Below are 16,558 nucleotides of genomic sequence, written 5' to 3'. Positions count from 1 at the left end.
CAAGTAATCACAAAGATTATGGCCTAGATCAGGCCCACTTTAGTTTCTAGACTGACATCGTTGTTCATCAGTACTCTGGAGAGGTCCCTGACAGCAGACTTTCCCAATGCAATTCATCTTTTCATTTGATGACTGCAGGTACAAAGATTGTTGATTGTGGAGCCAAGCAACTTAACAATTTCAATCTCTTTGCTGTCTGTCATGATGCTGCCAACTGATCCAATGATGAGAATATTTGTTTTCTTGATATTGAGCTTCAATCCATATTGAAAGCTATAGTCCCTAACCTTCTGCAGCAAGTGCTTCAGGTTCTCCTCAGTTTTCAGCAAGCAGGGTTGTGTCACCTGCATAATGCAGGTTGTTGATGAGTGTTCCTCCAAACATTGCATCTCTTTTTGTTCAAATTCATGAGTGGTTTCGTAGGAGACAACTGGACAATCTTTTCCACCTAAAACTTTTTCATCAGAAACTCAAAAGAGACATTCTATGAGTCAAAACCAACCTAACTACACTGAGTTTTCAATATCTAACAGAATTCATATCCAGAGTAGGACACTGCTCAGATACCTTAAGTACAGAAGTGACTTTGTAATTGAATAGCAGATGGAGGGCTAGAAGGGTTTTAAGGCACCTATCAGGACAACTCTTGGCACCAGCAGTCAGGAAATCAAAACATGAATTGCACTGGGAAAATTTACTCTGGGACCTCTCCAGAGTACTGAGAAGCAACAACATCAGCCTAGAGGCCAAAATGCACCTGATCCAGGTCATGGTCTTCACACTTACTTGCTATGTATCAGAGAGCTGTATAATGACAGAATGACAGAAGAAGAATCAATGCCTTTGATTTGTGGTGCTGGAGAAGAGTCTTGAACATACCATAAACCACCAAGAAGACACATAAGTCTGTCTTGGAGAAGGTGAAACCAAGTTTGGTTATGTCTTCCCTCTGTGATAACAAAGGCAAAGCTTCTTACCTTTACTGTGATGAAGTGTCAAGGAGATGCATAATGTAAGATAATAGCAAATAACCTTAAGTAAGATTATAAGTGGAAGTGCCTAAGCTGGTGTATAAACCAGTTATCATCATTTCTGTTTGAAAGCCAAGTAGCCAAGTCCCCAATTCCATGCCTTAGTTCAATATGTGAATGCCACTCAGAGCTGATCTTTTCTGGGCCCCATTTTCTCTCTTTTGCCCCTGCAACACTACTTTTGGTGGCAGTGTGATACAGTCTTCTCTGTTTTTACTCATGTCCACAGGCTCCCACAGTACCACAGTCCTTCCTTTTTCACCTTTCTTCCTTCCAGAACAGAGAGATACTAGCACTAAGACATTAAATACACACCATTCGTTATGTGTAATAATCTCCAAAGCACAAAGAACTTGGGTATATTTTCTGAAAATGAGAAGCGAATAAGAGGAGGAAGGACACTACATTTTTTAGTCCAAAAGACTTCTATTTAAATTCTGTCTTTGTAATGTATTGACTTGATGATGGAAAATTTAAATTTTCTGAGATTTAGTGTCAACATCAGTAAAACAGGGATACGTCTTCTTTCTTGCACTATGTCTATCTCTCTATTTCATAGCAAATTAATGAGATAATAACTAAATACATACATACAGCAAGCAAGCACCAAGGGTAGTGTTAAGCTAAGTACTCAATGTTTTTGCTCACCTATTCTTAACTAAAGGAGCTTGTTACTCTGAAATAATAAAATCAGTGTTTTAAATCTAGAATCCACATTACAGACAGACAAATTGTGTTGTCCTTTAGCTTGGAAACTTTTCAGAGATTTTTTCCTTTACTCTGAAAACTCTAATCTCTGTTTCTGAACCTCTTGAACCTTCTTTGCAAATCATTTCACTCTCTATTTCACGGTCTGTGCCTTAAACCTGATGGAAGGAGAATTTCTTCTGTTCTTCTAAATTAAGAATTTTTTCCCCTAATAAGTGAAGAAGGAATAATTCAGATTTCTAAGGTTACAGTCACAATTTTTTCAACAAAATTGCTCTCGTTCATGTTTTTAGGTATCATGTGTTGTGAAGCTCCAGTTCATAGCTACCTTATGTACAACAAAGCAAACCCCTGCCTGATACTCCATAATCTTCATTATTCCCACTGTGCTTAAGACCATTGTTTAAGTCACTTGTGTCAATCCAACACTTACTTATTCTCTACTTTACCAAGAATAAGGCTTTTCTCTAGAGACTGGCCCCTCTGATTTTTTGTTGCTATCATTGTTGTTATGTCTGTAAAGTCAACTGTGACTCATAGCAATCCTGTGAACACTGGATCTGAAGCCTGCCTTATCCAGTACCTTCACCATGTCTGACATACTCCAGCCCATTGGTACAGTTACTATGTCAATTCATCTCATTGAAGGTCTTCCTTTTTAATGTTGACTCTCCACCTTTCCAAGCATGATGACCGTCTCCGAGGACTGTCCTTCCTAACAACATGCTAAAGACATGTGGAATGAAGTTTCACAATCCTTGCTTCCAAGGTGTAGTCTAATTTCACTTTCTCCAGGAAATCTGTTCTTTTGGGAGTCCGTGGGGTATTCACTACTCTTCTCCAACACCACAACTCAAAGGCATCAGTTCTTCTTTGGTCATTCTTAGTCATTGTCCAACTTTCTGATGTTCAGCAATAATTGAAAAGGTGATTGTTTGGATCAGATTCTTAGTTGTTAAACTGATTTCATTGCCCTTTAACACTTTGGATAGATCCTTGACAGTAGATTTTCTCAATGCAACGTATCTTTTGATTTCTTGACTGCTGGTACCAGAGATGTTGATTGTGGATGCAAGTAAGATGAAATCATTGACAAATAAAACTTTTTTCCATCTATTCTATTGTCCATTGGCCAGTTGCTGAGGATTTTTGAGATGTAGCCCATATTTAATGCTATTATCATTGTTCTTCTGCAGCAAGCACTTCAAATACTCCTTGCTTTTAGCAAGCAAGATGGTGTCATTTATATAATTTAGGTTGTTGATGAGTCTTCTTCCAACCCTGATGCCACATTTTTCCCCCCCCATAAATCCCAGATTCTCAATTGTATGCTCAGCACACAGAGTCAGTAAGTGTGAAGAAAGAACAAAGCCTTAACACGCACTTTTCTTGATTTTAGACCATACAGTGTTTCCTTCCTCTGCATGGACCATAGAGGAAGGCTCTATTTGGTCTAGGTATTTGCATGAACACACTGAATAGTTTTGAGATTCCTAGTCTTCTCTTTGTTGGCCGTACAGTCAAATACCTTTGCACAGTCAACAAAACACTCCATAGACATCATTTTGGCATTCTCTGATGAACAACAGACATTTTTCTGGTATTTTCAGCTTTTAGCCAAGACACTTCTGCTGTCAGTAATAATATCCCTTGTGCCCCAACTTCTTCTAAATACTGCTTGAATTTCTGGCAGTTTTCTGTTGATGTACTGTTCCAGCTGCTTTTGATAATATACCTGACATGTGTGAAATGAACTGTGGCCATCCCTGCTTCTAACATAACCTAGATAGACTTCTTCCAAGACAGATTTGTTTGTCCTTTTGGCAGTCTGTGGTAGTACATCTCATGCTCATCACCAATATAATTCAAGGAATCACTTTTTTGGTATTCCTTATTCATTATTCAATGTTTGCATGCATATGAAGCATTGAAAATGTCATGACTTGGGTTATTCATTTTTAACGTAACATCCTTGCTTTTTAGCACTTTAAAGAAATCTTTGACAGGAGATTGAATTTCCCATTTAGAAAGTTTTCTGCCCATATGATAAGGAAGAACTGCCTATTTAATATGAAGAAACTCACTTGCTGAGTGTTATAACAAATGCTGATGCCATGGGCTAGAGTATTATCAGAAACATTTTGAAAGTATGATGTTTCTTTTGAATTTTCAATTTTTTTAGATATAGTTATTAATAGATAGTTACACAACAGTGCAAGAGAAGAAATTTTTGCGTATGTAAGAATTGCCCTTTTCATTTTCTTATGTCCACTGCAGTGTTTATGGAACAGTTAACTCTAGGGGATCTATGTATTATCAGTGTTCCTCTTGTAGATTGTAGGAGTACATAAAAACTACTATACACTCTTTTCTTTGAAAGCCTTATTTAACACCTCAAATTTAAAATATGTCCTTCCTTCCTTCCTTCCTTCCTTCCTCTCTCTCTCTCTCTCTCTCCCCCTCCGTCCCTCCCTCCCTCCCTTCCTCCCTCCCTTCCTTCCTTCCTTTCTTTTCTCTCTCTCTCTTTCATTTATTTCTTTTCTGTGTTTCAGATTCTTGGCAGCTATAACCGAGAAAATTTAAGCACTCAGAAGTTTATAGATGAAATAAAATCAATTGCAAGTGAACCCACTGAGAAGCATTTCTTCAATGTCTCTGATGAATTTGCTTTATTCACTATTGTTGAAACTCTGGGAGAAAGAATTTTTGCCCTGGAAGGTAAGACTGTTTCTCTAAACCTGTGTGTTCCCTGTACAATTCAAACTCAGTGTAACAGGTTTTCAGTAGTTATTTTGATCACATTGCTAACTTATTTTTAACCTGAACCATAGCCAGCATGGAACAATGGCCTTTTATATAAATCTGCCAGCAAATGGCTATTCCATAGTATGTGCTGTGCTCACGGGAAGCCCACTCTGTAAGTGCACAGCAGTGTTAATGTGTAAGCTGACAATAGTCAATGTAGACATGCAAGAACAAAAATGTCCCCATACGGGCCATTCTTTTTCTGTGACCTGGGTTTAGAAAAGGAAGATGTTAACTTCAGAATCCCAGATTTGTTTATTTTCTTTTCTTGTTTGCTTTTTTGAGTGCTATGAGAGTGTACTTTTGAAATGACTTCTTAATCCATATTTTTTTTGCTCCTTAACAATTTTCAAGATCTTCCTGGAATTTTTCCTCAAGTACCGTGTAAAATGAAATAGCAATTTGCTATATTTTCCCCCAAAGGCCATTCTAGTGACATACTCCATAGAGTTGCATGGCTAAATGTGGCGCCTATCTGGTGGTTCAGACACACCAGCCAATCGACTGGGAGAAAAAATGGGTATGATTTACAGCCTCTGAAAAGCCACTGGAGGGTCTGCTATGAATTTGTTCCAATTCTACAACAATGAGAGATATTTTCAAAATCATGATACTTATTTGAAGACTTTTCCTTTCTTTTTTCAATAATAACTGACTTTTCAGAATATGCGATATGGTATCCTTTTTTTTTTCCTTAGGCAAAGATATCAAGTAATAAGTTTAAATTCATTTACAGCTAGACAATCCCATTTCTGACAAAAAAAAATCTTTGGAATTGTTATGTCAAGCATGTTGGCCAAGCCTCTTTCAATTCTTTGACCTCTAGATTCTCATTGAGTCGCTCTAGTGGCCTAGTGGCAAGAAGCTGTTCTGCTGCAATCCTTAAGGCATGCAGTTCAAATCCACCAGACTTTCATGGGAGAAGGATGGGAAATCTCTTCCCACGTGGTTAACTGCCTCTGAAAACCTGCTGGAGGGTCGTACTTGATGGAACACAATAATAGACTCTCATAGTTTGTGCAATGGTGTTCCTTGAGTGGCACAAACAGTTTGCACTTGGTTGTTAACCTAAAGGGTAGAGGTTCCAACTCACTCAGCAGCACTTGGTAATCTTTCTTCTAATATTGGAATCAAGAAAACCTTACAGATTAATTCTACTATACAACACATGCAGTTTCCATTTGTCAGAATCACCTTGATGGTAACGGATTTGGTTTTAGGTTGTTTGGAATATACAGGCTAGTCTAATAGTTTCTCATCTCTTCTATTCTTTTTTTTCTCTTTTAGTTAAACTAAAAACTCAAACTTGGTTCATTGATGTGGAATCAGAACCAACACATATCTGAGCTGTCAGCTTGTTTTCAATGCTATAGATTGCACGGGAGAAGCAGTGGTGGATTCGAACCACATGCTTCAGGGTTGGCATCACAGCACCTTACAACTAGGCCACCAGAGCTCCCTGGAAATCTCTTATTTAATTATTTGGTAACACAGACCAAAATAAGACATAATCTGTAAAGATCATTGAACAAAAGAGAAAATACATAATTATGTCAGATAGATTCAGTACAGTGTTATGTCTAACTCACAAGTGGGCAAGTAAATATAGCCTAAGACTGAAAGAAAAGATGTCATGGAAATAACATTTTCACATGATCTGAAGCCCAGCCAAACCATCCCTGAAAGGTTCTACTTCTCTGAAAGGTCTGGTACTGAGTACCCAGACATTCCAAGAAGTCTCTGTTTTTAAAGACCACTGAAAAAAAAATTTTTTTTTAAATGGCTCCTGTGTTTTTATTGCTGTAACTTCGAGGGTAACCAAGAAAAAGACTCTGGTAGCCTACGGGTAAGAACTTGTACTGCCAACCCAAAGGCACACAGTTTGAATCCACCAGCTGCTACACAGGAAAAAAATGGACAATCAACTCCTGTGCGATTTATTGCCTCCGGAGGGTCAGCTAAGGTTTCAACTAGACAGCAAGTAACAATCAAGACAAAAATCTTTTTGCTAATAATTTCTGATTTTCTTCTTCATAGACACAATTGGCTTAAATTCCTTACTTATTTTTTAGAAACACTCTCTTTCTCATTAGTAGATTTCCTCACAGGTTGGAGAGCAATTGCCTAGTGTGGATTCTGACTCATGTCAACCCCGTGTGTGTCAGGGTAAAACTTCTTTATAGAATCTTCAGTGGCTGACTTTTTCCCCCTTCTTTAATAAATTACCAATTCTTTCTTACAAGGCACTTCTGAGTAGCTACAACCTCCAACTATTTGGTTAGCAACTAAGACGTGAAGTTTGCAACCAAGAACAGCCTATGGAACTACAATACATGAAATCTTCCTAAGTTGGACCTAACTAGACAGCAGTGGCTTTGCTTATTTTTTAATAGTTTGGCTTACCAAGGACAGTGTCCTCTAGTGAAAGAACTGTGCTTGGATTTACTTAATAGAAGCAGAAAATAGGTTGATATCTCCCTTAACCACCAGGCGTTGGCTGTGATGCTCAATTTTCTAACCAAAGGCTGCACAGTGAAGCGAGCGATTGTCTCGTTAGCCATGAAAAGTCCAGGTAGGAGTTGACAGCTCAAGGATATCCTATAGGAACATCATGTTTGGTAAAGCGGAGTGTCAGAGAAAGCCCCTCTGTGAGATGGAGTGGCACAATGGCTGCAGCAGTGGCCTTAAGCATAGCAGAGACTATGAAGATGGTGCAGCATCAGGCAGGATTTCATTCTGTTGTATACAAGGTTGCTGTGAGCCCAAGTCAACTTGATGGCACTGAACAACAATCAAATGGTCATGACACTGATTTGGGAGGACACATATCACACAGATTCTCCCTCTCTGTTCTCCAGAGAAAATAAAACAGGAGGAGGGAAATATGCTGGATGCACATAGCTCCCCTCCCAATAGAAGAAGTGGTTTTTGTAGATTGTAGGTAAATTTTGCTGCTGCATGCTTATTACTGATCTTGCAAAGAAAAGTGGGAACACTGCTTAAACCATCATAACTGTTATACTTGATTGATTGTCTCATTAATATAATTTTCTATTAAAGTAAGTACTGATTTGTCCACACATTTATTCCAGTAAATAATCTGTGAATAGTCAAATTTCAGAAATAAAACACATTGTGTTCAAGTTGATCCTGACTCATGGCCACCCTGCATGTTTCAGAGTAGAACATCACTCTGGCTCAGTTCAATCTGCCAACCGTTTGATTAGCACCAAAGGGCAAATCCTTTGTGCCACCCAGGAAGCTAGTAAATAGTGTGGTTTCACCAATTTGATTATTCCCATGCCTCAACGAAAAGACAGACTAAACGTTCTTAAAAAGATACACTATTTTTAACTTATCCACAAAGCCAAATAAATCAGTTACGCCCTGCTGGAATCAAATAGGTCAACATTCCTTCAATCCCCTGATGGGCCTTTGCCCTTGGACTTTGAATATTTTGAAAATAATTTTTGGATATTATACATCCATAGAAGGCTTTGGATTATTTCCACATTTCAGTGATGAATTTAAAATTACTATAAAAGTATTAAAAATTTTGTTTAGTGACATGTGCCCCAGACTCCTGTCATAAAGTTGCCTTTGAACTAAATAAACCCACAGTTATAGGAATACAACCTGAACCATTCACTTTGTTAGACAGTGGAATTCTAAGAAGATTCTAGGTTTATAATCTGATTAGTGTTGGGTAAACAGAAACCTCCTTCAAGTTGTGAATGAGGGTTTTTTTTTTTCAAATTTGGAACATCTCAGATGAATTTAACCTCAGGTCTCATCATAATTCCAAGGGATGGAGTAGAGGTTTGCTTTAACATTGCAACTGTGAATCCAAAGCACTGTAGACTTGAAAAATATATGAGTTGATATAAAAACAACCGAACAAGGAATGAAGATTATCAGCTCCTGCAGCAAATGTGGGCAAAAGAACAAGCAAGATCCTGAGAGAGGTGAAGACAGATGCTGTAAAAAGAACAAGGACTGCATGGTTGCACCATATCTGACCTTTACCAACTTCACAGGTGGAAATTATCCCCACCTACAGCATCAATAACACAAAACTAATTCCTATGAGGTCAGACATGCTCCCCACAAGTTCCATGACTTTATACTCATCTCAACATCAACTTTCTGCATAGCTGAGTCCAAATTCCAGTGTGATAACTCACAGACCACATAGAACCATAATAGGCAAGTTGAAAGGTTATAATTCAGATTAACAACAAAATATAGTCAAGACAGCTCCCAAAATATGCATGCAGTCACTCACCTCAGTCTTGAGCCTCAAGGCTCTACATGCTCCCAGATTGCCAACCCAGGCTTCCCCCACCCCAAAGTCCCATCTCACATCCAGTTCTCCAGTTCATTTGTCACTACTGCTGCCATTCCTAACAGTTGGGGGACATCGCTCTTCTCTGGCAAGGCAAAGAATCTCTTCTGGTGCAGAAATAATTCTTTCTAGCAGGGGAAGAATTTCTATTCTCTGAAGCTAGAGCTGTTCAATTTATTGGTGAGACCAGTCAATTCTCTTGTATGTAGATTGTTGAAACCAGCCAATCTCCTTGTGGGATGGTAAATAGTCAATCCCTTTGTGAATAGAAAAACACGCCTCATTCACACAGTCCTGTCCCTCCAATAGTCATCTACACTAGAAAAGCCATATTGAGACACAATCTTCACAGATGCCACAGCTCCTCCATTAACCTTCTCTGATTTATACTCAGCCCTGCATAGGGATTTGGATTGAGAAATGTGGACCGTGGAAGTGTTGGAAGTTCTAATGTTTAAAGACCACCCACTGTACTAAGTCTGTCTGCTGGAAGTCTACAGAGCTTTGCTTATTGCTTATGGTCATTGTTTTCCTATTTTACAGCTACTGTTGATCAATCAACAGCTTCATTCGAAATGGAAATGTCTCAGACTGGCTTCAGTGCTCATTACTCACAGGTATGTTGAGGACACTTCAGATGAAACAGTAACTTTTGCTAACGTTTCCTACCTCCTTCGTAGCTAGAACAGTTATTCAGCCCCTGATGGTGTTTTCTAATCCAAACAGGAAAACAGCATATCCTTTTAGGAATATGTTTTTCACGCAGTTCCCCACATTTTACTGTTACTGTGAATTAGATAATTGGAATGCAAATCATTGCATCTGACTGAATGAAATATTTAAGTTAAATATTTGCTAAGCTATGGAATTAATCATTACCATAGTAAGAGTGCAGTCAAGAATCATGCTAAAATTCACACTCTGGATATATAGAATCTCGTTTTCTTGGCACCCAGAATAAAGCCAGAGGGCAAGATTAGAAAAATGTATCATATAGCTAATAAGACAGGCTAGGTGGTGCAAAATTTTGAGTTTTACATTCTTAGCCAAAAAGCTGGAGATTTAACCCTACCGAAAAGCACCTCAGAAGACAGTCCTGTGATCTTCTGAAAGGTCATAGCCTTGAAAACCCAATGGAATAGCTCTACACAGAACTCAAGGGGTCACCGAGTGTCAGAGCTGACTCCATGGCAACTAACGGCAATAAGCAGTAAAGAAAAGGCATCATGTTGTCTGTAAAAGAGTGTTGGCATTTCATTTTATGTAATTGTACCAGTAGCTATATAACCTGGAGCATTTCTGAAATCTCTGCTACAATGAGTTTGATGGAGATGGGATCTGGCCCACACAATTATTGTAAGCATTATGGTCATTATGGTGCATAAAAAAAAAACACAAAAAAAACACCAAACAAAAAGAAAAACACCCCAACTTTTAATAAAACAGGACTGACATCAGGTTTGAGGAGAAACTAAGAACAGAGGGCATAAATTGAAAAAGATGAGAGAGAGAGAACTGTTTAAAAGGGATATATGATTAGGTATTATTTGCATGGCAAGAGTCCAGGATAAGAGCTTCATAGTGATGTGGATGGGAGTTGGAGGATTGTATAACAATTAATTTTTTCTTTTTCTCTTCTCAAAGAGAAAAGGGAACTGGGAGCGGAGGAGTGGGCAGGGAGGAAAATGTGCAACAATGAATGAATGGAAATCCAAATTCTCTGTAATTTTTCATTAAAATCTCAATAAAAAATCTTTTGAGGGGTATTTAGTACATAGTCAATGGTATGAAAGTGCTCGCTTTTCCTATCTGTATTAAAATGCTTGTTTTCTCTGTTTGAATGTAAGGATTGGGTCATGCTTGGAGCAGTAGGAGCCTATGACTGGAACGGGACCGTCGTCATGCAGAAGGCTAATCAAATTGTCATCCCCCAAAACATAACCTTTAATGTGGAGGCTACCAAAAGGAATGAACCTCTTGCTTCCTATTTAGGTAAGGCTTAGATGTGATTGATAAAAACTGGTTGAAAATTTCTTTTTTGTTGTTCTAATCCTTAGCATCTCCATCCATCATGACACTGCCTATTGGTCCAGGGGTAAGAATCTTTGTTTTCTTGATATTGAGACACAGGCCATACTGAAGGCTACATTCCTTGATCTTCTGCAACAAGTGCTTCAAATCCTCCTCACTTTCAGTAAGTAAGGTTGTGTCATCTGCATAACACAGGTTATTCATGAGTCTCTCTTCAATCCTGAAGCCACATTCCTCTTCATAGAGAACAGCTTTTCAGATAATTTGCTCAGCATATAGATTGAACAGGTATTGACACAGAATACTTCACTAAGGAACTCCCTTCCCACTTCCAAACCATGTGGTGCTCCCCTGCTCTGTTCGCACAACAGCCTCCTGGTCTAGGTAAGTATAGGTTCCTCATGAGCACAATCAAGTACTCTGGAATTCTCATTCTTCTCAATGTCAGCCACAACTTTTCATAATCCACATACAATCAAATGCCCTTGCATAGTCAATAAAGCACAAATAAAAATTCTTCTGGTATTCCTTACTTTTATCCAAGATCCATCTGACATCAGCAATGATATCCCTGATGCCACGGCCTCTTCTAAATCCCACTTGAACTTCTTGCAGTTCTCTATGTATTGTTCCAGCCATTTTTGAATGATCTTCAACAGCTTCACCTTGCTTGGATCCACAATTATACCTTTGGTACAAGCAGTCAGGAAATAAGGAGACACATTGCAATGGGAAAATCTGCAGATATGGACTTTTCCAAAATATTGAGGAGCAGTAATGTCAGTTTGCGTCTGATTCAGGCCATGATCTTTCCAATTATTAACTATGCACCCGAGACCTGGACAATGAATTAAGGATGACAGAAAAAGAATTGATACCTTTGAGCTGTGGTGTTGGAGAAGAGCACTGAACATCCCATGGATGGCCAAGAAAATGAATAGATATGTCCTGGCGAGGGTGAAGCTGGAGTGCTCTTTGAAAGGCAAGAATGATGAGGCTTTGCCTAATATACTTTGGACATATTACTTGGAGGTGCTATTCCTTGGAATAGGACATGATGCTGGGAAGGATGGATGGTCAGGAAAGAGATGAAGACCTTCAACCAGGTGGATTGACGTGGTGATTGCTGCAATGGGCTCTTGTGTGTCAGGAAGTGTGAGGATAGTGCAGTAGAGAACAGGGTTCAGATCTTTTGTTCATAGGGCCACAATGAGCTGTTTTCAACTCGAAGCCACCTAACCACAAGAGTCATTAGTATTATTTGCTTTGTCTATAGAGCCTTACAACCATGAGGAAAGATACTAATAAGGAGTTGGCTTCTGAGAGCTGGATATTTGATAGGACTCATGGAAGTTTTTAGGCCTCTGAGCTGCATTACTTGGCTAAAATTCCAGAACATGAAGGCCATCTCATTCTCTGAGGGATTATCTACTGCAGGAATTGATATAAGCTTATAGGTACTTTTGTGTGCTTTCCCTTTGCATTTGAGACATGTACTGAACCTGGCAAATAGGAAATGAGAGAAGAAAAAATGACTAAGTTCCAAATGCCATACATTCAAATTCTTTTACATATCAGTCATCCACATTGTTTGTTTCTCTGAGCTTTAATATTGGAAAAGAAATGTTTGCGGTAGTTTTTCTGTCACACAGCTTCCACTTTCATAGTTCTATTCACAACCAGATAGATAATGACCTTAAATTAAGCAGTGTAATGTGTCTGGATTCCCCCCATCCTAAGGACCTACTTGGCATTAGGAGACGAAAAAGACCCTTAGAGCTTTCCCCATCTCTTATCCCCTCAATAAGTATTTTTTGATACCTCCTTTCCACAGACATTGTTCTTGGTGCCACAGATGCAGTGGGGTGGGTACACACAAATGCTATGTGTGCGTGGTGTTCTCATTTTATCATTTTGGCCTTCCTTCCTGGAATCTTCCTGTCCTGGAGGCAAATCTTTCTCTCCCTCTATCCCGGTCTCCTCCTTTGTTGAGAGAAAGCTCGTTAAGATTCTGTCTTGGAAAGTATGACAAGCTTTGTGCTGCTACATCTCTATATGTCAGGTCTCCATATTCTCTTCTGACTTTGGAGTTTTTACTAAAGCTGCAGAGGCTATTGGGCTCAAAGATAAAAGTCATGAGAGTTTAAGATGATTAAAAAAATATAATGGCATCTAGTAAATATGATTTTTCAAATCCTTGAAGACATTTGGAACTGAAATTGTGAAAAATTAAGGGATCCTAACATAAGGGAGGTGCTGCACCAAGCCAAACAGTATTTCTACATCTTAAATAGTAGACTTCTGAATCTCCTATGAACAGTAGAGGAACACTCATAGTTTTAAAGGTAGAGCCCAGATTAGAAATCATCAAAATGAGAAGTAGTGACAAACATCCTTTAATAATTGGAGCATGGAATATATGAAGTATGAATGTTGGAAACTGGAAGTTGTGAAAAATGAAATTAAATACATGTACAGTGTCATTCTAGACATCAATGAGATAAGATGGACTAACTTTGACTAATTTGAAACAGACAATCACATGGTATACTATGCTAGGAATGAAAACCAGTAGAAGAATGGTGTTACATTAATAGTTAAAAAGACAATTTCACTTTCTATCCTGAAGTACAGTGTGAGAAAGTATAGCCAGCGTGCTCCTGGAGGCAAAGATAACGAAGCTTCATCTCACGTACTCTGGCGTCTTGCTAGGAGAGGTTATTCCTTGGAGTGAGACATCATACTTGGAAGGTCAGCTAAAAAGAGCAAGACCCTCAACCATATGTACTGAAATAGATTGCTGTAATGGATTCGAGTGTGTCAGAAAGTTTAAGGATGGCACGGAATAGTACAGGGTTCAGATCTGTTATTCCTAGGGTCTCAGTGGATCATACTCAATTCCATAGTGTCTAACAACAACAACAACAACAACAACGATAAGGGAGGAGGGAAAATCAAATATTTATGAATGCAATATGAAAAAAAATTGTGATAGAAAAGGAAATGTTAAGTCCCTGAATACCCAATAATGTGGGGGAAGTTAAGTACATCTACTTAATGTAACAACATACACCCATGAAATAGGAAAACTATAATGCTGTTGATCCTTTGATGCTAAGGATACAGTGATTATGATGCTTAATGGTCAACCCAACATTTCTTGGCTCTGAGTTTAATGACTCTGCTAGTCCAAAATATTTTCCTACCCAGAACCTCAATTTGTTATTTTAAAAGAGAAATAATAACATTGCTGTGGCATAATAAATTACTTTCTGTAAGAATTTGTTAAAAAACCTTGGAATTTCCCCAGTGGTTGAAGTATCTTTGATGAGGGCGTCAGTTCACATGTGAATGTTTATGCTAATAAGTTCCCTCTTGAATGGGAGACTAACCAGGCTACAAAGATCACCTTGTGTTGTTAGCTGACTTCAAGGCAGTGGGTCCTGATTCAGGTGATTGTGTCTACATAAGGAAACTCTAATGAAGGCTCTTCACTTGGAAATGTCATGACTGGTGGCAGAAATCAATGCACATGAGACAGTGGTATGTCTTTCCTGGAAAGATGGAAACTCTGAGTAGTCTAACAACTCCTGACCTCACACTAGGTGTCTCTTCATTTGTATCTTTGTTGCTATAATAAAGTTATAAGCACAAGTGCTGAGTTTGGTGAATCCTTCTAGAAAATTAGGGATCCAAAAAACAGTGATGGGAGCTAGTAGATCAGAAGGTATCATCTGCGTTTACAGCTGCTGTCCTGAAGGAGCAAATCCAAAGCCCAAATGATGGATGTGTTTCCTTGCTTAGTGAATAGTCAGCAGCTTGTATGTGATTGAGACCCTGGGCCCTAGGAGCTTATGGCTGTCAGTCTAAGGAATGGTAGAAAACCCTCAACTTTGTAACTGGCAAGATCAGAAGTGAGAATATTGTGGGGAAAAGAAAATAGTTCATGCTCTCGTCCTCAAAATTCTCACTTTAAATCTGACACGAGACTCTGTAAAATGGTTTCTTATGAAATTTACAAATTAAGAATAACTGAATGTGTTACTCCAAAGTATGTATACTTGGCAAGGTGTTAGGCTTTAAACAAACTTATAGAACAAGCAAGGAGGTAGATGCTATATTAAAAGCACCCAGTACTAGTCAATAATGATTAGAAAGAAGTTAAAGTATCTGAACTCCTCTCAGGACATGGTTCCATGCCTATCTTTCTAGAAGCCAGTAAACAACCTTATACCATTATGTGCTTCTTCTTGTTGTCAGGTGCCGTGGAGTCGAGTACCACTCATAGTGGCCCTCTAAACAACAGAGCTGAACTTCATCCTATCCTTGTCCACCTGTCACAATCTCTGACACACTCGAACCCACTGCTACAATCGCTCTGTGTCAATCCACCTGTTTGTGGGTCTTACTCTCCTTCACTGTCCCTCCACCTTTCTAAGAATGATGTCCTTCTCCAAGGAATAGTCTCAACAAGCAAAGTGCCCAAATTATGTGAGGTGAAACTTCGCCATCCTTGCCTCAAAGGAGCACTCTGGCTGCACGTTCTCTGAGACATATCTGTTTGATTTTTTGTCAGTCCATTGGATAGTCAATACTCTTCTCCAACACCACAGTTCAAAGGCATCCATTTTTCTTCTGTCGTCCTTATTCACTGTCAAACTCTCAACAGCATAGTGATTGAAAAGACCATGATCTAGATTAGGTGTAACTTAGTCTGCTAGTGAAAGTTATTGATGAATCTAAAAAAAAAAAAGAAAGTTGTTGATGAATCTTTCTCCACTCCTCCTCTTAAGAGTCCAGCTATTTGATTAATTTGCACAGCATACAGATTAAAAAGATACTGAAAAAGTATGGAAGCACATCCTTCTTCATTTTATACCATGTTTCCTCATTCTGTTTGCACAACAGCTTCTTGATTTTGATAAAGGTTTCACAAGAGCATAATTAATATGTGATCCCCTTCCCTGCCTCCTCTACCATCAGTTTGCTGATTTCTGACTACGCCATACAGATAAAAGAAAAAAATGTAAGGCAAAGGCATAAAATCAAGTCAGATCATATTTTTGTTTCCCATTAGATACTGGCCCGTTTTCTTAGCAATGGATTACGAAGCTGACACTGAATCTAACATGAATTCATGGATCTCAGCTGTACACTCTTTTCAAGTTTATCTTTTCATAATCAGGAAATAATATTTGCCTTACATATTTGTAATTTTTTGTTGGTTGTTGTTGTTAGAATTACCCTTTGTCTCACTTCTCTTCCTCTTGGTTGCATTCAGAAGTCAGAGCTCCTTTGAGCAGCCATCAGAGTGGCAGGTCCTGTCACCGGGATGGTTTTGTCATGAAGTGCGCATGATCAATCCTAAATTACATGGATAAGCACACAACTCCAAATCACAATACAGTGCTCACCTTATTTCTTAGTACATTAGCAGGAAATAAACGTAGGTTTTGTTTTGTAAATTTCTTCTTTTCGATTAGAGAGTACTGGTGGCCAAGTGGGTAGGGAGCTGTGCTATCAGTCCAAAGGCTTGCGGTTTGAATCCACCAGTACTTCATTGGGAGAAATAAAAGCAGTCTCCTCTTAAGTGCATAGTCAATAAAGCACAAATAGACATTCTTCTGGTATTCTTTAC

At 38.7% G+C, this 16,558-nt stretch overlaps 1 protein-coding gene across 1 annotated transcript in view; it reads left to right on the top strand.

Moving 5' to 3' along the window:
* ITGA1 (integrin, alpha 1) overlaps positions 1-16,558 on the top strand; it is a 175,523-nt gene that overhangs the window by 76,716 nt on the left and 82,249 nt on the right. Inside the window, exons 9-11 of the mRNA XM_006889599.1 lie at positions 4,292-4,457; positions 9,433-9,506; positions 10,737-10,881. Of these exons, the coding sequence (XP_006889661.1) occupies positions 4,292-4,457; positions 9,433-9,506; positions 10,737-10,881 (385 nt within the window). The remainder of the gene's footprint in view (positions 1-4,291; positions 4,458-9,432; positions 9,507-10,736; positions 10,882-16,558) is intronic.

This window comes from Elephantulus edwardii, unplaced genomic scaffold, assembly GCF_000299155.1.
Source record: "Elephantulus edwardii isolate Elephantulus edwardi_28Jun2011 unplaced genomic scaffold, EleEdw1.0 scaffold00079, whole genome shotgun sequence".
Taxonomy (NCBI): Eukaryota; Metazoa; Chordata; class Mammalia; order Macroscelidea; family Macroscelididae; genus Elephantulus; species Elephantulus edwardii.
Note: the sequence above shows the minus strand (reverse complement) of the source record. Positions and strands in the feature narration are given on the sequence as shown.